Genomic DNA, 20538 nt, shown 5'->3' with positions numbered 1-20538 from the left:
TACTACCAAGAAAACGAAACTAATTGACGCCACGACGAATAGAACGTCTTTGTCCTCTTCTATTTTATTCACACAAAACTCGCGACACCCGTTCCTTCACGCGTCGCACGTACAACTGACATTCCAGGTCAAGTGCGTCTGTCGAATTTTGATTCGTCAATTTGAAGCGCCACAGGGAGGAGAGGAGACGTCACACTTTTTGAATAGAACATACGAATTTCGCGCCTTAACCTAAAACTTGTCATTTTGCTGAAAGTTTAAGTAAAAATTTGTTACTAATAATTTCATACACGTTTATTATGCGTGAACGTATAATAAATTTCACGATTAATATTTCATGGCTATCAACTGAATTGCACACGGGCACCGCGACAAAATGCCGGAATTACACTTTCAAGAAGGATGAAAAAAAAAAAAGGAAGAAAGAAAAAGAAACAAGTACTCAGCTCCGGAATATCTCCATGCAGAAACACGCTTTATCGTTCTAAAGTTACCTCTGACCGGGCAGCGGGTCCTCGCCGGCCGATCGAACTCGAAGGTTCCTCGCCGGCAACTCGATTCGTTAACTGATTTCAAGATCGTTTCCGAAAATGCTAGCCGCCGCTGTGACCGAACCGTTCAATCGTACGTACAAAAGGCAATGTTACATCTCTCCGATACGCGGAAGATTCATGATTTTCAGAGAGCGAAGAACAACGAGCACCGTTCAACGCGTAGACCCCGAATTTACGCGTTAAGCCAGGTACCGCGATTGTTATTCGATGTGTGGCCGACCTAAGAAGAGTACTTAGTTCGCGTAGTTGAGTGCGGGCGTAATAAGACTGCCTGCTGACGGCGGTAGCGCGGTTCGTGCCCGCAAGCGGCAGCAGCCAGGGAAGCCCCTCTACCATGGCACTCTCCTGCAACTCCTCCAAGCAAGCCAGCCAGCCATCCGTGCCGACTTGCCTACCTACCAGACCTCAGAGTAGGCCCCGGCACACCGCAGTTCCATCCTGAATCGAAATGGTCGCTTTGCTTTCCGTGCTTTGCGCGAATCACGCAAGGCCCCTTGGGCACGCTTCGCTTCGGGGGACCGAAAGGGGTCCCCACGTGCTGGATTTCGCCTCTGGCTGCACGGCCGATAAAGAAGTCTAAAATATCATATACGTCCCACGTAACGATCTGGCTAACAGTCAAGGTCCACGGGATAAGCATGGAGGGGAACATTGTAACCATCGCGCCGCTGGCAGGTTATTGAAAATCAAATGTACGGTAATCCGAATCCTCGTTTCACGATGCGATATCGCGTGACAGTATATGCACATAATCGTACGAACCGTTCAGAAGTCAGACTGATCAACTCATGATATAATTCATTGGAATATTCTATAGAATGAAATGAATTCAATAAAAGTAAAGAAGCCGACTGTATAAGCTGGGAGATACAAAGTTCTGTAATTAAGAAAATATAGCGTATCAGACAGTGTCATGAGAAAATGATGTTACAAACAATACTTCTTTAAATTTACTTTAAGATGTATTAGCTCATAAACCATCTTCTTTCGATAAATAAATTTATAGAAGCATTTGTTTTTTGAAAATTATAATTCAATGTTATACCTGTGTAATAAAATGATAATAAAATTGAAGAGCTGGTAAGAAGTTCTAGTCTCTGAGTTTGACTTCTGAAGAAGTCACAACTGGCTTAGAACAACGTAATTCGATTCTAGTTTCTTCGATGCTGCTATCAAGAGAACGGTGATCCAAGTTTCTTTAAATTCTTTAGAAGTATTGGCTTCGTAATTAAAGCTTTCTCGATCGAGTCTACCAACACCTGTTGCTGATTGTACGGCGGAAACGGCATTCCTTCGAGATTATACACATATACAACACCCTTGACATCCGCTACCACAAGCTGATTACCATTCGCCGTAAAATCAACCATAACAAACCTATCGCTATTAGGTGAAATTGTCACCGACGCAGGCTTGTATGTCTTCCGTCTGATATCCCATATACAAATCTCGTTGTTGACGATGCTTACTATGATCGTAGAATGGATGGGAGACCAGGCTGCGTATCGAACGCACGCCATGGTCGTAGACAATGTAATTAGTGGCTCTGTTAGGTTTTCAGCCCAGATTCGAATGCACCAGTCGGCGCCACATGTTAAGAAAATTTTTGGACAGAATGGAGAAAACATCATCGAGTAAACTGGTCCATCGTGCGCCAGAAAACTGTCTATATGCTGATATAGATAATTCGTGGAGCACTTGTAAATGCAACCTTCGTCCGTACCAACGAAATAAATGGTGCTTAAAGTAGGATGTTTTCGTAGCACCAATGCTCCGGGACTTCGATTAATTGATGTATGATATTGGTTACATGGGACCGTCCTGGTGACGCCCGGCAGCGTTCCCTCTATCCTGTAAATCTTCATTATCGTCGACGAAGTGAAATCTTCGACGTATCGGTAGCAGAACACGCAACCATCCTGATTGCACGTATAAATCTGTTCTTGGTATTCGTATTGCTCGTCACCTGGCCACCACTGAACTTGCCAATGCGGAGAAGTCGAGGAAGACGTGGCCTTTTCGCTCCGTCGTACAACGTTGAGATCTGGATTGCTCACGTCGATCACCTTGATCTCGCCGTTGTAGTAACCGATAGCAAGTAAATTTGGTCGTTCACGACTCCAATCGAGATCCGAGACCGGGCTGTTGAAAGTATACCAACGAGCTGGTACACCAGGATTCTTCGCAGACCAGAGTAACACCAGACCGTCTTTAATATCTGAATTATCTCGTGCTCCGTATCCAACGGCTACAATATTTCTGTTAACGTAATTCCAGCAGAAGGAGGATACCAGTCTTCCCGAAGCTTCTTTACAATCGTGGATCCAAAGGAGATCTGGGCTATACGTGAACTCCAAGTCAAGGCTGCACAGATCTTGTTTAATTAGGCCAGTGAAACGCTTTTGAGCGTTAATGAAAATGTTGTTTGATATTATACGCTCCATTATTTGCACGGCATTCCGGAAATTGATGTGTTGGAATATATATATCTGCTCCTCAAGGTCGGTCTTCTTCACGTATGTCTCTGGCTTCGGTAGTTTAGTTTTCAAAGTCTACAAAAAGAAAATTGAACTTAATTATTATTGAACATGTCTACAAATATCACGAGTAAAAATGAGACTTTTATGAATAGTGTTAAAAATTGTCCGAACCATTGCGTCTAACATTTCTTGTATAGATTCTTTTCTATGCACTACGAGCAGACCATTTCTTTCAAGCATTAATTCAGGAGCATGGTAAGTGTCGTACATCTCCCAATTATTCACGAACATGCCCCGATTTCGACGTGACTTTCTCGAAAGGTACGTTCCTCGAGATCTCATGAGCACTTGTATGGTCTGAGTTTCGGCATCTACTAATTTCCTAGTCGAGCCAGGTCCGATCGTTTTGTATTCGTAGTTCTCGTTCTCTTGTTTAACCGCTACACCCTCCGACGTGAGTAAATCTGCAGTGCGAGGTTGCATCTCAAAGATAAAGAACGTCTCCGTTTCTCTTAAAGTGAGCGTCACAGTATCAGGTCGAGTTGGAAAAATATTTGGATCTTCTCTGAATAAACGAATCAAATTTAGAAGCTGTCATTTCTCTTCACTAATTCGAAACAATTATTATAACAAAATGCATTAACTCTTTGTGAACTCAATATGTACAAATTATTTACATCATATACGTAAGCGTTCATATGTATTCTTGCTAACATTTTCAAATTACAAACATATTTTCAAAGAGTTAATATGTATAGTAACACTAATTGCAGTCTTAAAATTTTTAAAATACCTAATATTTTAAATTAGATATTTCATATATCTAATTATCTAATCATAATTATAATAGGACAATATCTAATTAAAAATACTTGCCGTAAAAATTACCTAGGTAGATAAAATTGAGGAGGAGCTGTATCTTCGTCTTCAAACACAAACTCATCTGTCTGAGTGGATAATAAGCTTTCAAACAATGTATCATCGGTCATCGAATCGGAAAGAATCGACGAGGTTCTCACGATCACAGAGGAACTTCTTTTTGCAAAATTCAAACTGGAGATGAGGGACAGTGTACCAACACTGCTGATCTGTGATAAGCCCATTGTTTCGAATGCAGTTATTTGTTTCTCGTCGATTGAACTGTAAGTTGGATGGGTCAGTAATTTCGGGGTGACGTCAACGTCATTCTCTATCACACGGAGTGCCTGACGTTGTTGCAAAACAGCTGAGGCTATGTTTTTTCCTGCAAACTTGCGCGTTCTCGTTAAGCTGAGCTTAAACCTCGACGAAACTGGACTTTCAAATCTGCTACTTTGAGACCTCTGTGGAGACTCTGTTGCGTCCGCTTTCATTCTATTAAATAAGTTTTTTTCTCGCATCACTTTTTATCATACATTTACATGTACATTTACATTTCATTTTATTGATACCTGTAGCCAATTATCCACAAGCAAATGAAATATTTACATGATATTTATCGAGAAATATTTGGAGATTGTATCACTACACAGAGAACCAGTTCCATTAATTAATTACACTTTTTTCATCTTCAATGTCTTTACTTGATATTAGACTATTTCGTTGCAAAGGAGGACGTATGTATGTACAGTTGTCTTTAATTCCATGGTGATGTAAAAATCAATTTTAAATACTGTTTTGTCGATATTTCGAAATATTCATAAAAATTATATATTTAGTTGTATAACGCAGTTGTATAAATACATGTACGTATAAATACGTGAATGTTTGAGTAATTTGTTTTTGTATTACCTGTGATTTTGAAAATTATTAGTCCAACTGAAAATGACTGATTGAATATATCCATTCGTCAGTTTACTAACATTTCGATTTCAATCAACAATCAGACAATTAATGTAAAATGAACGAGCTTGAATTATAAATATTTATAACGCTTCTTCGTCCGATTTATTCAAGTTTTTACTTGAATTGCATTGATCGCGTACTCTGTTAGCGTAGCAAAGAACCTGGAGGAACCTTATCACACGCGCAGTCGATAAAAAGTAACCTTGCAATTGAGGTACGGCGTTAATCAAGTGTTGGATTTAAACGAACGTATTAAAATTACGACAAAATTACTACAACGATAGTCGGAGTTACGGTTGAAAAAAATAAAATGCGAATCGTTCATACGAGCAATTGTCAGCGCCAGCATTACCACAAATAAACGCGTGGCCATCGCTGACAAATCTCTTACGTGTTATTTCGAACATCCGTTTCGTGAAAAATCATGAAAATCATCTGATGGCACTTGCGCAATTGCGACTGCGGCGTACGTAATACATCAGATCATTTTGGAAGCAGAGTTAAGTTTGCGGAAGGATATATCGCTGACGGGGGCTCCGCGGTCAATAGGCTAAAGTAAGTGACATGAATTGTGTCAGCAATGGCAGATACAAACTCCATTAATATCTTGACCAGATCTTATCCTTGATTGCCAAATACCATTTAATGAACTTTAAGTGCCGTTCAATATTTAGCTGATATTTTCGTCGAATGTTATCACGTACGTGACAGCTCGCAGCAACAGAAAAATAACTCTGCGAGATACGATTAATCTTATTTGTGTCTTATTAACTTTTACGTTTCTCACTTAGACATATGACTTCCGATTTTGTTCATGGATACATAATACGTCAGACAATGGCAGTGGATTCAGAAAAACATATGAGATTAAAACAACTATGAATGGAAATTCTATATTTGTATAAACTGCGTAACATTCTATACTTTACGAAATTTATGTCGAGTGTCTAACGTCACTATAATGTCTATAGTTACAAAGATTGTCAGCCTGATGTTGGTTTTTTCTTTCCATGCGATAGTACCATCAGTGTTAAGTGATAAAAGAATATACATTGTCCAAATTCCGTTTTTCTTTACGTTACTATACGTCAATACGAATCAGTACGACACGGTTCTTATTGTTACTTGTTAAATTACACGTAGGAATTTTTTTATGTTAAAGAATCTTGCAAATTTTTCTATAACTCTTGTTGATATCAATTATTTCCATCAAAAGTTCTTCAATATGAGCACCACAAGGGAACAAGCAGGACCATCCAAGCCATGGGATTCGACTGCAGACGAAAAAGAAAAGGATAATCGAACATTTGAATGTAATATTTGTCTTGATACTGCAAAAAATGCAGTTATCAGTATGTGTGGTCATTTGTTTTGGTAAGATTATTGTCAAAGAATTACATATTTATAATATTTTACGTTTAATATTATGATATTAATCTTTGTAATGAATGATAAATACTATGACATCCATTCCAAGTTTTTATTTGCATATTTAGTTGGCCATGTTTGCATCAATGGTTAGAAACACGTCCAACGAGACAAATGTGCCCTGTGTGTAAATCTGCGATCAGTAAAGATAAAGTCATTCCATTATATGGACGTGGAGATACAAGGCATGAAGATCCAAGGTGGCTTGCATTTTTATTTTTATAATTTCCTATATATGGCTGCTTTACAACATATATTAAAAAATTATACTTTGTATTGTTTTAGAAATAATGTTCCACCACGCCCAGCTGGTCAGAGGACAGAACCTGAAAATAACGTTGGATTTTCTAGTTTTGGGTTTGGAGATGGATCTTACATGTCATTTGGTATTGGAACATTTCCATTTGCATTTTTCACATCTACTTTTAATTTTGGAGAAACACGACCAAGTGCAGGTAAAGTATTTTTCATAAACTGATTTTATGTACTACTACTATTTAATAAAATTGAATTAAAATATGCATTTTCATATAGCTGTTAGAGGAACACCACAGTACGAAGAAGAACAATTTCTTTCAAAAGTATTTCTATGGGTGGCTTTGATATTTGTTTGCTGGCTCTTGATGGCGTAACATTTTGTTAAACCATATTACTTGCTCCGTATCTTGTAATCCTATACCTCTTGCTGAATTGATTCATTACATTTTTATTAATACATCGATCTTTTCCCGTTTGTGTAATCGTTGTTACTCGCTACAGTAACTATACCTGCTTGAATAAACAAACGAATTTTATTAGCTATAATACATTTTTATTTGTACGTATACACGTATAAATGTATTTTATTTGTACATAAACACATATATTCAAGCAGATAATTTTCTTGGTTTTAGGATTTATGAAACTTATTCTTATGATATTTATGTATATATCACTTTTAGACACGTAAGATATCTATTCTACGCAAAACATACATGATTGGTTTAAAAAAACCTAGTAATTACTGGTTTATTATATCAACGTCGACCTATGCGGTTTTTACTAACTATTAATATAAATAGTGTATATAATCTATAGTTAATAAAACAGATTGATAACAGATGCAAATTAAACGAAATAAGAACAAATATATCGCATAATACATAATATTGTAATATATCATTATCAGTGAAAGTACATATAAGGACATAAATTTAGCTTATTTATATTTCTGCTTTTATTTGTATTATGGTTATGGAAATAGAAGAGGAAAAAACAAAATCGGAAAATGATGATCATATAATCAAGGAAAGTAAAGTTTTTGTATACTTATTTGACAAGTTGGAATTATTATATTGAATGGAAATTGACATTCCACATGCGGTAATATTGATACTGTAGATTGATTTAAAAGTGAAAAGTTTGTAATTTAATGCATATATAAAATAAACTAGCAGCGTTATTCATTAAATATGATTCGTAATTTGTTTAAAAATCAAATAACGTAATGATGTAAATTGTCTTTAACACGTTTATTTAATATATTACTGTTAGAATAAATTAGAAGCAAACAAATGTAATGTCCTTTTAATAAAATCTCTTATCCTTCTGTAGTTACTGGTTTTATTAGAAGATAATAGGTATACATATTTAGTAACATAAACAATTTAATTGCAAGTGCATTGTAATATTTTAAATATAGATAAATACATCACGTAAATAAAAAAATTATTATACTTAAGTTACTTATACTTTTATATTAATTAACTTCATTATAATCTTGTGCAAATTTTCTATGAGTTCAAATTTTTGTTTGTCTTTTGTGTACATAACTTACATAAATAAATCAATGTTACAATAAAAAAAGAAACAACATTGTGTAGGACATGAATAAAATAAATATGCATAGGATACCCTACTACAGAAGTTTCAGTCGTATCAAGAGCTATCATGAATAAAATTATTTTATTTTTATTTGTAATAAAATAAATAATATGAATTCTTGGTTAAATTTCAGTTTCTTTTAATATACTGAAATACATTAATCATATTCATCATTATTTATTAAAATTTTATTAGTTTTATTTATAAAATATTAAAATTTAACCAAGCTCGACAACTAAAACTTTTGAGTAAAGAAGCCCAAGCATTCCATAATGATCAATTTTGTCACATTATGGATCTAGTAGTTGTATCACAGATTGCAGCTCCAAAGGGAGATAATATAACGCTCCCTCATCTATGTGAAAATGAGGTACTCAAAGACAGCAACATGTGCATCAAAAGATCCCTACTACATTAGCTACTTTGTGCTCTAATTATATTTCCACTATAAACTATTTAATAGAGTGCAATATATATACATGTATATATATATAATGCTCCCTTTTTAATATTTTACATATACCAACTTTGGGCCTGGATTATATCTACTACCTTTACTGTAATTAGTATTTATTAAAGGGTTTTTTTAATTTGATTTAGAAGAGTACCTATTTCTATTTACAAATAAACATAAAAACATACTACATCAACAAAAGAGACATGATTACATTGATAACAGAAATACGATTATCAAAATAACTTATTTTATAATAGATATTGTAAAATTATTTCTCAAATTTACAGACATTACATTCATACACACTTCATTTGTTTTTATATTTCATCTTTTGATGTCTTTTTTGTAAAGCCTTTAGAAATTAAAAGATTATTGCATTCTTCCCGTGTCAAGCTAGACAAAGGTAATCTTTCCACTTCCTGAAAAGTAAAAAACATTCAATTATCTTACATAATAGTTATATATTAGGCTCATTGTACCTCTTCATTCTCATTAAAGAGAAGAAGTTCTGGAACTGCACCTGGAATATGTTTAAATTCAACGTTATTACTAGAAAAACATATAAGGATTTATATAATTAATTCTTATTCTTCAAAAGAAATTTTAATTAGATATAATTAGATAAAGATTAAGATATAATTTTATTATTATAAAATTGTTATCTCTCTCTCATATACACACACAAGCAGATAAACATTATATCAATTGTATCATAAATGTAAATAAAGTTAGATGATAAAATAATGGCTTAAAGAAATCAAACATTTCAGGTTTAAAAATAAATATAAAATATAAACGAGATGTTAGTAAAAAAATAAAATCAAGAAGCTGATTAATAAAAAAAAAAAATGTTTATTGCAATTATGTAATTTATGAATGTATATATGATAGTTTAATAATTTTTAATTAAGGATACTAGTTAGGTAAATCTTCAAAGATAAATTGTTTAACATCTGGAAGCCGGCTTAGACGACAACCACTGCAACTCTGGAAGAAATTTTTGACATTTTAAACTATTTTGATTTGACTTAAACACATGACATGTTAATGTAACAAAATTTGTATCAACAAAAATAAATATATTTATTACCTCAACTCTTGCAGATGCATAATAATATTCCTTGCACTCAGAAGTTGCAAAGGCGGCAGCAAAGAATAAGATGACAGCTATTGTAGGAGCCATGTTTACTTCACTAAAACGGAAGTCATACTGAGCATACTAGCATTTTACTTTTTTGATAGAAGAGACTAATCAAGAGATTTTCAAATTTTTAATGTCGTTCAATTTCGAAACGAGATCATAAAATTATTTATACATAACGATTTTGTTTTTTAAAATTTATTTTTTGTTAAAATTATTTTATTTTTATCCGATATATGCTACATATATATTGTTGTTAAATGGTTAGAATATCTTATAATATAGAAATTTGTATTATAATTCATATATACATCGTTATAATTGTGTAAGATAGACTGCATAAAAATATTATATTTAAATTTATATGGAACCTAGTAACAGAAAATTGCAATTTATATGTCATGCGTAGTAAACGCGTCTCGCATGTATGAAAATGGCGCTTTCTTGTGCGAGTAAGATCTTTTTTCTTTATATATATAAATATTTTTAATCGATAATAAAAAGATTTATATTAATTTTATATTTTTGACATTATATAATAATAATAGAAATCAATTGGCCATTTCTGTTATAATGTTTGTAATTCTTACCGATAAGAATTAAACATAACCTAAAATATTTTTCATCACTACTGGTTTCTTGATTAAATAAATAAAAAAAAAAAATTATTTTCAGTTTCTAACGAAGTCCCGGAGCATCCGGTCGTATCTCCAGTATCTGGCTCCATATTTGAAAAACGTTTAATTGAAAAATATCTAGCTGAAAATGGAGTAGATCCTATAACTGGAAAGGAATTAACTGCAGATCAACTTATTGATATCAAAAGTATATTACTCTTGTTCTTTATATAATTATCACATTGTACATTATAATATCATATAAAATTGTCAATGATATTCTTGTCATTTTGCAGCTACTGCAATAGTTAAACCCAAACCGCCAAGTGCAACATCAATTCCAGCTATATTAAAAATTTTACAAGATGAATGGGATGCCGTTATGTTACATTCATTTACACTTAGACAACAACTTCAAACAGCTAGACAAGAATTGTCCCATTCCTTATATCAACATGATGCAGCATGCCGTGTCATTGCTAGATTGACAAAAGAAGTAACAGCAGCTAGAGAAGCTTTAGCTACTTTGAAACCTCAAGCTGGAATTGTTCAAGCTACAACTATTCCGCAACCTGTATGGATAATAATATTACATTAATTTTATCTACATTTTATATCAGGAACATTTATTAATAAATTATATCTTATTGCAGGCACTTGCAGTAGAAGCTGGTGGTACAGCTGCTCAGCCTATGGAACAAGCTGGTATTACTGAAGATGTAATACAAAAGCTTCAAGAGAGAGCAACAGTTCTCACGCAAGAAAGGAAACGTCGCGGGCGTTCGGTTCCTGAAGATCTATTGCCACAAGATAGCATTCGCGCATTTCAAACACTTGCTTCACATCCTGTAATATTGCGTTCTTTTTATTTATACAACAAATTTTTTATACATTATTGTTATTTACTATTATTATTTATTTATTTTTAAGGGTCTTCATTCAGCTAGCGTTCCTGGTATACTTGCGCTTGATATACACAGTGCAGACACGAGTAAAATTTTAACTGGTGGTGCTGACAAAAATGCCACAGTATTTAATAAAGACACAGAGCAAGTTGTTGCAATATTGAAAGGACACACGAAAAAGGTATAAAATCTTTCTGTTTTCAGCTGTTTTCAATATTTTTGGATATTTAATCGTTATATATACTTAGGTTACCAGAGTAATTTATCATCCAGAAGAAGATATTGTAATGACTGCATCACCTGATACTACAATACGCGTATGGAATGTAGGAACCAGTCAAACAACTTTATTATTGAAAGGTCATGATGCTCCTGTAACTGGATTGTCCTTACATCCAACAGGCGATTATTTATTGAGTTCATCTTTGGATCAACATTGGGCATTCTCAGATATACGTACTGGTAGATTACTGACCAAGGTATTCTTACAAACAAATAAATAAAGTCTAATCATATATCAATATGTATTATATAATATATTATAATATAGGTTGCTGGACAAGTTAGTCAACCTTTGACCACAGCTCAGTTTCATCCTGATGGATTGATCTTTGGCACTGGCACACAAGATTCTCAAGTAAAAATTTGGGATTTGAAAGAACAATCAAACGTAGCTAACTTCCCAGGTCATTCAGGCCCAATTACGGCAATTAGTTTTTCTGAAAATGGTTATTATTTAGCTACAGCTGCAGAGGATTCATGCGTGAAACTTTGGGATTTGCGTAAATTGAAGAACTTTAAAACTCTCCAATTAGAAGAAGGGTACGAAGTTAAAGATATTTGTTTTGATCAAAGTGGAACATATTTGGCAGTAGCTGGAACAGACGTAAGGTAATTACTAAGTCACATGTGTAATATGTTTCAGGTCAATTACCTCACATATCAGTTTTTATTCATTGTTATTTTCGTTCTTATTTTCAGAGTGTACTTGTGTAAACAGTGGCAAGAATTAAAAGTGCTTAATGATCATACTGCAGCCGCAACTGGTGTTCGTTTCGGAAAACATGCGCAGTATATAGCGTCGACCAGTATGGACAGAACTTTAAAACTTTATGGTCTACCTTGAACATTTAGTGACTGAAATACATTGATTTAAGAACGGTTTATAGTATCTGTTAGCGATCACTGTTGATGTTTGAAGACATGTGACGACTGTAATATTTTGATATTTGACAATTTGAAAGTTCTAAATTTATTCTTCTTGATTTCGTGTATTGCATAACTGATTGCCTATATTTGAAGGACTATCTAATTCGATAGAATTAGGGTTGTAAATGATGGCTGTAAATTTGCTAATTCAGATTTTGAACGATAACGATAATTTTTGGGGTCATTGATACTTTTTATTTTTTAACTTGATGATATTTTCACGAATCTTGAATATTAATAATTGATGCCAATCGAGACCTCTAATTTATAGTATGGCTGTGTCGGCAATGAAAGATTTTAAGCTTTCTAAAGCTGAAAGATATATACATATATACAAGTAGCTCTTCAAAATATCAGAATCGCGATATAAATTATAGTTGATGGTGATCGCTAACAATATGGTATTATAAAATCAATATTATTTTTATGAAGAAAGTGTAAAACACAAATTCTTTTGTCTGTCGTGTATTAACTACTCAGGATCGTTTAAATTGATGAATGAAATATAATCTATTAGAGTATACGAAATAAAATGCCTTCTTTTGTACAAGTGCCTTCTTCTTTACTTCGAGAAGTTAAATGAATTGTGGAACGATGTGGTTAACGCGGGCAGTTCGATAATTTATTTGAACGATCTTATGGCGCCACCAGTCACGTGCTTTTTAACCTAACCTAATATCCTTTGTCCTCAATATTCAGCCTCGAATCAAATTAATAACAATGGCCGTCGCAGTTGTCTGTCATTCTGAAGTATACCCGGATTATGTGATGGTGAGAAACGTGCGGCAAATGGCAATCTCTGCCGATCGGTCAGAGTGATTATAACGCGAATGAAATCGACGTGACGTGTGCTGCTGTAAAGGATGATTTTCTAGTGTGTGGTTACAATCGCGGTGTCTAGAGTGACCACACGGATGACCAGCTGACAATGTTTTGTCATTAGCATAATTTAGTGCTTAGCTGGCGGTCGCGGTAAATCAAGGATGTTCAAAGCTGAGGAGCCGTCCAAAGACAGCTTCCTTCAGCAAATGAAGGCCGCTAGGGAAGAACGAGCCCATGAGAAAGACAGAGAGGCTGCTGTCATTTTAATTCAGGCTTACGTTAGGGGATGGTTGACCCGTAAAAGAATATTGTGAGTTTTGTAATATCGTTCTAAATATCAGCACATCTGTTTATGATAATTATACATTTTTCCAAATCACCTTTCGGTGGCATTTAAATCGTCTTTAACTGTAAATGAAGTAGTTGTAGTCTTTCAATTGGTTATCAATATTTATTTACACTCGGTAATTTTCCATTGGTTGCTCGTTGATCGGATCGGACATTGTCCGTGATTCTTACTGAAAAAAAAAAAAAATTAAAATGTAGAATATTCATGTTTATATATTTTATTAATTATTTATTACACTATCTGTGTATTATGAAGAGAAATAGTAGAGTAAAAAATATGATTTTCAGAGAAGAATTTGATACTAATTTTCTGAATGATGGTGGCACAGAAACAAATATAAAGTTGAAGCCTGCTTTGGATGTGTATAAGATTATTTTCAAATTTTTGTATATATATAAAAAAGAAAAGGTTCAAGAAAGAATAGAAAAATTATGTAGGTACGTATGTGAATAAAAGATAATTGTATAAAATGCAGATATATGAATAATAAATAAGAAGAAGAAAGATAAAAAGTTATATAAAAAAAAAAACAATAAGAAAATTGACAAGAGTAAATATTTCAGATATTTAGTACTGACTTTAGATTCTGAGTCTCCAGAAATTTCTTACGTAGGACTTGTATTAAATAAAGATCGTTACATATCATGGATATCACAGATGAAAACAATATTACTTTATTGTCTGACTGGCTTGGATAATCTCAAGCCAGAGAGAGTGTCTGATCATAAGTCCATCCATTTAAGATTACATACGTTAGTTAGCTTTACATCACCAGGAACATGGGCAATTCAGAAAGTAGAAGGAATGGAAAAACTCAAAGCTGGTATGAATCAGCTTTGTGCGAACATAATGGGCCACCTAGTCAACAATGGGTTTTATCCCATTATGCAAGTGATTATCCTATTAACCTATTCTAAGTAGTTGTGTTATTCAGTGTGTTTACTTTTATGAAATGGTTCATTCTTTCGTGATATTTGATCTTATTTTAGGCATTTCTAGTAAAAGGATTGGGTAGAGTGGATATTGTTTTAAAACCAATTGCACTTTCAGCAGCAGTTACATTGGCACTAAGACCATTGATCTCCTCCCAGATGTCAGATAAATTGGTTTCATTGTTTCTAATTAATATTTTTAGCGTACCTGCATTGGTTTATCACTTGAATAATATATCATCAGTAGTATGTAAACAATAATATATTATTTCAAATATTATTTTACTGCATATCATATTTTTTATAACATATATTTTTAGTGTATTTCTTCTTTTATTACAAACAATTTGTTTGCAAGGAGTTTGGAATTGTTGAATTCAGAGCAAAATTTACGAATAGTTTTCAATGCTCTGGAAGGTAGCTACGCATTGTGTTTGTTAGCTAATTTAATACAGTTAGCTAATATTGAAAGAGATGAGATGTTAAAAGAGTTGTACTTTCCATCTTTTACGGTATCGATTTATTGCATAAAATGTAATCTTTATGTATATAGTAAACCACGCTTCATTTTTAAATAAATTTTATAGTTTGTTGTAACAAAAATGTTGGAGGCATGTCAACAATATGTAGTTGCAAAACAAAGCAATTTAACTCATTGGCATCCTATTCTTGGTTGGCTTGCACAAAAAGTTGATACATCTTTGCAAGAACCTATTCCAAATGTGAAATCACAATTAGCCTGTTTATGGACCGGAAGAATAGTTTCACAATTAATTGGTAATGAGAGAATTTTGTTTTCATAAGTATGTCTTTGTTAAAATTATTGCTGAAAAATATAATAAAACTTTTTTAGGTCTACCTTTAACAGAACTTATTGAAAAAGAGATACCTTCATCGGTAGAACAACAAAGTACATCTGTTGGTACCAACATTTTTAGAAGAGCATTTTTAGAAGCACGTACAAATAGGAATAATAACACCAAAAATTATAGAAAATTGGGAAGTGCAGAAACTACTAGAATAGCTTTAATTTGTTCCCTTTATCAAATTGCTTTACATACACTTACACAAATGAAAATGGAAATATTGACTGGTAAGTACTGGTAAATATATATATAATGTATCAATGATATATTGATAATTATATTTATATCTATCATGTAATAGGTCTATGTTATCAAGATAAAATTTTATACCATATGTATTTATTCTTGGGAACACTGGGTCCACATTGTGGCTTAAAAGCATTTTTGGACCATTTAGCTGCTAATACAAAATGTACAGCACCTGAATTTCAAATGTTAATATTATTTTCTGATTGTATGACACATTATGTTACGTAAGTGTATGCTGTACGAAAATAATAATATAGAATCGTTTCCGCAGCATCGATTTATCTCTGTATTTGATTAGAATTTTAGATGATATGGAAATGTATGAACAACAAGATCCGTTCAAACTTAGCGACTTTGTAACAATATCGTACTTTTTAAATCAATTTTTATACAAAGCAGTGCTTAACAACCTGTTTGGTGCGTATTACAACTTTCGCATTATATCTTTCTTTAACCTATTTGTAACATCGTTTTTTTTCTAATGATATATAACTATAAGAGATAAGCGGTTTAGCTATGTACTGAAGTTTTAGATGTTCCAGACGTGAAATCAGTTCCTAATAATCCTCTCTTCACCTCTCTTCACACACTTTTAATGGCAATTTACCGGAGGGATTGTCGACGGACTTTTTGTCCGGAAGGTCATTGGTTGGCAAAGTTAAGTATTTTAAATTAAATTATTTTCATGTTACGTTGCAAGATTTTGAAACGAATACATTTTCAAAACAGGAAGTTCGAGTGTCTGGTTTTCTGGCAGATTTGGAGAAAGGGAGGCGAGGTGCTGCTCTTCTCCTTTCTAAAATGCCGCATGTTATTCCTCATTCGGAGCGTGTTGTGTTGTTTCGCAAACACGTTGCTAACGAAAAAGCAGTTTTGGGTTTAACCGAAAGTGCTTGCAATAGTACGCCGACAACGCTTATTGTTGTTCACAGGTAGTGGAAGATGTTTTTTTCGCGTTGAATATGTTACACCAGAAATAACTTAAAAATTTTGTAGAACTCGCATAGTGGAAGATGGATATCGTCAATTGGCAATGTTACCCTCTCAGGCACTTAAAGGCGTAATTAGAGTTCGTTTTGTGAACGAGCAAGGTCTAGCGGAAGCTGGTATTGACCAAGATGGAGTCTTTAAAGAGTTTTTAGAGGAGACAATAAAAAGAGTTTTCGATCCATCTCTGAATTTATTCAAAGTCACTAGCGAAAATCGACTTTATCCATCTCCGACGTCATCCATGCAAGATAATCATTTACAACTCTTTGAATTTGTTGGTCGTATGTTGGGTAAAGCGGTGTACGAAGTAAGTGAGAAGAGAGAAAAATAAAATTGTAAGATTTATAATATCAATATAATATCAGTCATGTTCTGTAAATCTTATTTAAGATATTGATATATCTTACCTTATATCAATTTTTTCAATAAATCAATATCTTTTATAGGGCATTGTAGTAGACGTACCTTTCGCATCGTTTTTTGTTTCTCAATTTTCTGGGCAAACTGGAGGTGCATTGTACAGTTGGTTGGACGAGTTGGCTTCTTTAGATCGAGACTTATATCGAAGTCTTACTCTTGTGAAGCATTATAAAGGTGATGTTAGACAGTTAGAATTAACTTTCTCTCTTGATGAAGACGTTTTAGGCAAATTAGTTACGCACGAATTGGTGCCCGGAGGACGAGCGGTGCCAGTCACCAATGAAAATAAAATCAATTATATACACCTAATGGCCCATTTCAGAATGCACATGCAAATAAAAGATCAAACAGCAGCTTTTATCAAAGGATTCCGTTCCATAATCAATCCTGAATGGTTGGCATTGTTTTCAACTCCAGAAGTAAGACAAACACACACAAAATGACTATTTTTTTAAAGAAATGTTTCGTTACAATATCTTTGTTTTTAGTTACAGAGATTAATTTCGGGTGATAATGTTCCATTAGATTTGCGAGATTTGCGAAGACATACGCAATATTATGGTGGTTTTCACGATAGTCATCGCGTGGTATGCTGGTTATGGGATATCTTAGAAAAAGATTTTTCTGAAGAGGAAAGAGGCTTATTTTTGAAGGTATACTGTGCGGTCTAACAATTGTAAGTAATGTTTGTTTTGTTTGTTTTAACATTTCTGTCCGTCTCATAGTTTGTCACAAGCTGCTCAAAATCACCATTGTTGGGTTTCGCACATTTAGAACCACCATTTTCGATTCGTTGCGTTGAAGTTGGCGACGACGAGGATACGGGTGATACAATCGGTATGAAACTAATAGATACCATATATTTTTTACATACTTTCTATTTATTCTATTAATTCTTTGTAAATTAGGTAGCGTAATAAGGGGATTTTTTACGATTCGTAAGAAAGATCCGCAGAATCGTTTACCTACATCGTCTACTTGTTTTAATCTTCTTAAATTACCGAATTATCAAAAGAAAAGTACCTTACGGGAAAAGTTACGTTACGCTGTCACTAGTAATACGGGCTTCGAACTTTCATAATTTTCAACTGATCTGAGGAAATTTCAATGCATACCGCGTCGCTCAAATTACCTAACGAAAATTTCTACATAGTGATTGAGTGGTGCCTGACCGTCGCGATCCAAATTATCTGGCGAGATGTTTCTAATAATTATATCATAGACCTTAAATCAAACGAGATGATAATTCGCATATGTATTATCTGTAGAAGAAAAATTAAAAAAGTTATTGAAGCTATTGAAATGAAATCGAAGACTCGCACAAATTTTATGAGATATTATATGTATATATATATATATATATGTATAAAGCGACAAAGTTTTCACTTCTGTTATCATTTTGTTATCTTGTTTTTATATCAAGAAGTGGTCGAACGTTTTGACTTGAGATTAATTTATAGTTATGACAAAAAGCGAGCTGTCTTTTTGCACTTTCTGAAATTATTTTATGCCTTATTTTGTACGCAGTCTACCGTGTGTTGGACTCACATCTTGTTTTTATAGCACATATTCAAGCTTCGAAGTTTTGTTCAATAAAACTTCTCGCCAAATGGTAGATTACTTATGGTGTAAATCATATTATACCTCATGAGCTTAATACCGCTAATACTGTGCGCTTGTTAGTTTATAGTGTTGTGAATTAATGTTAGTGTAAAACGGTAAAGTGCATGAGGTGAGTGTTGAAGTCCGAGCCCATCGGTGCCCGGTGAATAATCAAAGAAAGAGAGGGAGAGGGAGAGAGAGAGAGAGAGAGAGAAAGAGAGAATGAGAAAAAAGATAAAAAGAAAATAAGAAAAAAAAAGAAGAAGGGATCCGTAAATTTCTAAAATTTTCAAGTTATTTGAAAGTCAAGGTTCCATTTTGAGGAAAGCTATTTTCGCAAGATTTTGTACAAATTTTTGACACGATGTATAAAAAAATTTATATGATCCGTTTGGAAATATATACGTGTATATACGGGCGCTCATGGGTTGAAAATCCATAATCGTTCGAATGTTTAAGATCGGTTTATTCAGATCGAACGAAATTGTGATGTTTGTTCTCCTATTTGAGCGTTTCGAGTTGAATTTCTCGTAAGTGTAGTTTGTCCGTGGTCTTCGACGAGCCCGAACGAATGTGCGAAAGTGGAAAACGAGGGAGCATCAGAACTGTGTTATTCGTGGATGTAGCGAGGAGTACGATATTACAGCGAAATTTATTTTTCTCGTAATTCACGCGTAATTTCAGCGAACGACTCGTGATATTGTCGATGGAAATTCGGTCAGACCAAAGATAGAAGCCTATTTAGTATGAAGAAGGTAATTCGAGATGCTATCCTTTCATATTTTCCTATACAATCATACGTAAGTTTTCAGGCTTGTATTCACTGATTGTACTCACTCTGCGAAAGAGGAATAAAGAGCAAAACGTTTTTTTAAAGTGATAGATCGAAATGTTTACAAATGAAATAGATTTAATCGAGCACCAAATAGTTTATATTAACTGTTAATAGTTTTTATAACGTGATTAATTATTTTGATTATGTATAGAGACAAGAAAACGTGGAACATAATAACTATATATTACTTTCCATTGGAATCGACAAAACAGTTTGTTATTCTCTTGTGATGTTAATTGTGAATACATGCCTTGCAAAATACATGTACAATTAAACAAAGTAATAGATAATACTCTTCTTTATGGGTATATTTATCGTTGGAGCGATATGATGAATATGGATATCGATACAAACGTGGAGTAAAAAAATATGAAATAAAATTGTTACGGTTGTAAGGTAAAACCGGTGACTTCTTTTTCGATATCTGTTCGTGTTAGCACGGATCATTTTTCTATTTTAAACGTTACGCGAACAGACGTGCTATGTATAAATACGATACAAACGAGTTTTCCTTACAATCGTATCAATAGCAGAAAACGCGCTTTGTATAATATCGCTTGCTCGAGTTACTTCTGTAACATTTTTTATAAAAGTGTGTACACGTTGCGACGCAGTTGGGAGAATAACGGTGAATTTGTTAATTTAATACATTCGATAATGATTCACAAAGGTAATGTAAATATACACACTGAATTATACCATGACTTTTAATTTTACTATCCTCCAACAATCGCGCTTTTAATATCTCGATATTAAAATTTAAAAAGACGATTCCGTTCGAAGTGCTCAAAAACTACGTCCGTCTTTAAATCGCTTAACATTACATTTCATTACATTTGAAGTGAAATCTAAATAATCAGTCGACAGTTTATATAACAAACGTGTCTATATCGTTTTTGTAATAAAACAAACGAATAATATACCATAAAAGCGTAGGTATATAGAGTTTGACGTGATTTTACAATCGTATTTGCAAAGATTGCTGGGACGGCTGC

The 20538-nt window shown here is 33.5% G+C and overlaps 5 protein-coding genes across 7 annotated transcripts; 3 read left to right on the top strand and 2 right to left on the bottom strand.

Moving 5' to 3' along the window:
* Positions 1 to 67: 67 nt before the first annotated feature.
* LOC122530881 (dynein axonemal intermediate chain 4-like) lies at positions 68 to 4960 on the bottom strand. Its single transcript, XM_043658250.1, has 5 exons — positions 4465 to 4960; positions 3923 to 4387; positions 3206 to 3599; positions 1600 to 3106; positions 68 to 1431 (listed from the first exon to the last, which is right to left on the bottom strand). Exons 2-4 carry the CDS (start codon positions 4384 to 4386, stop codon positions 1727 to 1729), a joined length of 2238 nt encoding a protein of 745 aa, XP_043514185.1. The 5' UTR covers position 4387; positions 4465 to 4960; the 3' UTR covers positions 68 to 1431; positions 1600 to 1726.
* A 300-nt stretch (positions 4961 to 5260) lies between these two features.
* On the top strand, positions 5261 to 7878 carry LOC122530885 (E3 ubiquitin-protein ligase RNF185-like). Of its 2 annotated transcripts, XM_043658258.1 has the most exons (6): positions 5451 to 5558; positions 5650 to 5997; positions 6075 to 6232; positions 6355 to 6486; positions 6572 to 6741; positions 6821 to 7878. In XM_043658258.1, the coding sequence occupies exons 3-6, from the start codon at positions 6084 to 6086 to the stop codon at positions 6916 to 6918; spliced, it is 549 nt and encodes a 182-aa protein (XP_043514193.1). In that variant the 5' UTR covers positions 5451 to 5558; positions 5650 to 5997; positions 6075 to 6083; the 3' UTR covers positions 6919 to 7878. The 2 variants fall into 2 exon arrangements, with proteins under 2 accessions (XP_043514190.1, XP_043514193.1); XM_043658255.1 differs by lacking the exons at positions 5451 to 5558; positions 5650 to 5997 and adding an exon at positions 5261 to 5413 and having other exon boundaries at positions 6073 to 6232.
* On the bottom strand, positions 7180 to 9852 carry LOC122530886 (selenoprotein M-like). Its single transcript, XM_043658259.1, has 4 exons — positions 9697 to 9852; positions 9523 to 9593; positions 9086 to 9155; positions 7180 to 9025 (listed from the first exon to the last, which is right to left on the bottom strand). The coding sequence occupies exons 1-4, from the start codon at positions 9787 to 9789 to the stop codon at positions 8924 to 8926; spliced, it is 336 nt and encodes a 111-aa protein (XP_043514194.1). The 5' UTR covers positions 9790 to 9852; the 3' UTR covers positions 7180 to 8923.
* Positions 9853 to 10073: 221 nt separating this feature from the next.
* LOC122530893 (pre-mRNA-processing factor 19) lies at positions 10074 to 13025 on the top strand. The gene is made up of 8 exons (XM_043658272.1): positions 10074 to 10199; positions 10423 to 10572; positions 10661 to 10938; positions 11018 to 11212; positions 11295 to 11450; positions 11518 to 11748; positions 11820 to 12160; positions 12251 to 13025. The coding sequence occupies exons 1-8, from the start codon at positions 10175 to 10177 to the stop codon at positions 12393 to 12395; spliced, it is 1521 nt and encodes a 506-aa protein (XP_043514207.1). The 5' UTR covers positions 10074 to 10174; the 3' UTR covers positions 12396 to 13025.
* A 101-nt stretch (positions 13026 to 13126) lies between these two features.
* LOC122530892 (ubiquitin-protein ligase E3B) lies at positions 13127 to 20241 on the top strand. 2 transcript variants are annotated; one of them, XM_043658271.1, is made up of 16 exons: positions 13127 to 13610; positions 13937 to 14086; positions 14213 to 14540; positions 14639 to 14827; positions 14902 to 15093; positions 15169 to 15358; positions 15435 to 15674; positions 15749 to 15920; positions 15995 to 16113; positions 16239 to 16354; positions 16426 to 16628; positions 16693 to 16993; positions 17133 to 17525; positions 17595 to 17759; positions 17832 to 17943; positions 18015 to 20241. In XM_043658271.1, the coding sequence occupies exons 1-16, from the start codon at positions 13462 to 13464 to the stop codon at positions 18185 to 18187; spliced, it is 3192 nt and encodes a 1063-aa protein (XP_043514206.1). In that variant the 5' UTR covers positions 13127 to 13461; the 3' UTR covers positions 18188 to 20241. The 2 variants fall into 2 exon arrangements, with proteins under 2 accessions (XP_043514206.1, XP_043514205.1); XM_043658270.1 differs by having other exon boundaries at positions 16230 to 16354.
* The last annotated feature ends 297 nt before the right edge of the window (positions 20242 to 20538 follow it).

The sequence above is a fragment of the Frieseomelitta varia genome, unplaced genomic scaffold (assembly GCF_011392965.1).
Source record: "Frieseomelitta varia isolate USP_RPSP 00005682 unplaced genomic scaffold, Fvar_1.2 scaffold_36, whole genome shotgun sequence".
NCBI classification, from domain to species: Eukaryota; Metazoa; Arthropoda; class Insecta; order Hymenoptera; family Apidae; genus Frieseomelitta; species Frieseomelitta varia.
The sequence above is the reverse complement of the archived record's forward strand: the minus strand, read 5'-3'. Positions and strand labels throughout refer to the sequence as shown.

Bases quoted from the DNA above. Each gene is read 5' to 3' on its own strand.
- LOC122530881 (XM_043658250.1), bottom strand. From the start codon at position 4,386: ATGAAAGCGGACGCAACAGAGTCTCCACAGAGGTCTCAAAGTAGCAGA. The intron at 3,600-3,922 runs GTAATTTTTACG...TCGTTTATTCAG, and splicing joins CCTCAATTTTATCTACCTAG to AGAAGATCCAAATATTTTTC. The intron at 3,107-3,205 runs GTTCGGACAATT...TTCTTTTTGTAG, and splicing joins AAGAAATGTTAGACGCAATG to ACTTTGAAAACTAAACTACC.
- LOC122530885 (XM_043658255.1), top strand. From the start codon at position 6,084: ATGAGCACCACAAGGGAACAAGCAGGACCATCCAAGCCATGGGATTCG. The intron at 6,233-6,354 runs GTAAGATTATTG...TTGCATATTTAG, and splicing joins ATGTGTGGTCATTTGTTTTG to TTGGCCATGTTTGCATCAAT. The intron at 6,742-6,820 runs GTAAAGTATTTT...ATTTTCATATAG, and splicing joins AGAAACACGACCAAGTGCAG to CTGTTAGAGGAACACCACAG.
- LOC122530886 (XM_043658259.1), bottom strand. From the start codon at position 9,789: ATGGCTCCTACAATAGCTGTCATCTTATTCTTTGCTGCCGCCTTTGCA. The intron at 9,594-9,696 runs GTAATAAATATA...AATTTCTTCCAG, and splicing joins ATGCATCTGCAAGAGTTGAG to AGTTGCAGTGGTTGTCGTCT. The intron at 9,156-9,522 runs GTATCCTTAATT...ATGTTTTTCTAG, and splicing joins TTTGAAGATTTACCTAACTA to TAATAACGTTGAATTTAAAC.
- LOC122530893 (XM_043658272.1), top strand. From the start codon at position 10,175: ATGAAAATGGCGCTTTCTTGTGCGA. The intron at 10,939-11,017 runs GTATGGATAATA...ATCTTATTGCAG, and splicing joins CTACAACTATTCCGCAACCT to GCACTTGCAGTAGAAGCTGG. The intron at 11,451-11,517 runs GTATAAAATCTT...ATATATACTTAG, and splicing joins TGAAAGGACACACGAAAAAG to GTTACCAGAGTAATTTATCA.
- LOC122530892 (XM_043658270.1), top strand. From the start codon at position 13,462: ATGTTCAAAGCTGAGGAGCCGTCCAAAGACAGCTTCCTTCAGCAAATG. The intron at 13,611-13,936 runs GTGAGTTTTGTA...TATGATTTTCAG, and splicing joins TTGACCCGTAAAAGAATATT to AGAAGAATTTGATACTAATT. The intron at 14,087-14,212 runs GTACGTATGTGA...TAAATATTTCAG, and splicing joins AGAATAGAAAAATTATGTAG to ATATTTAGTACTGACTTTAG.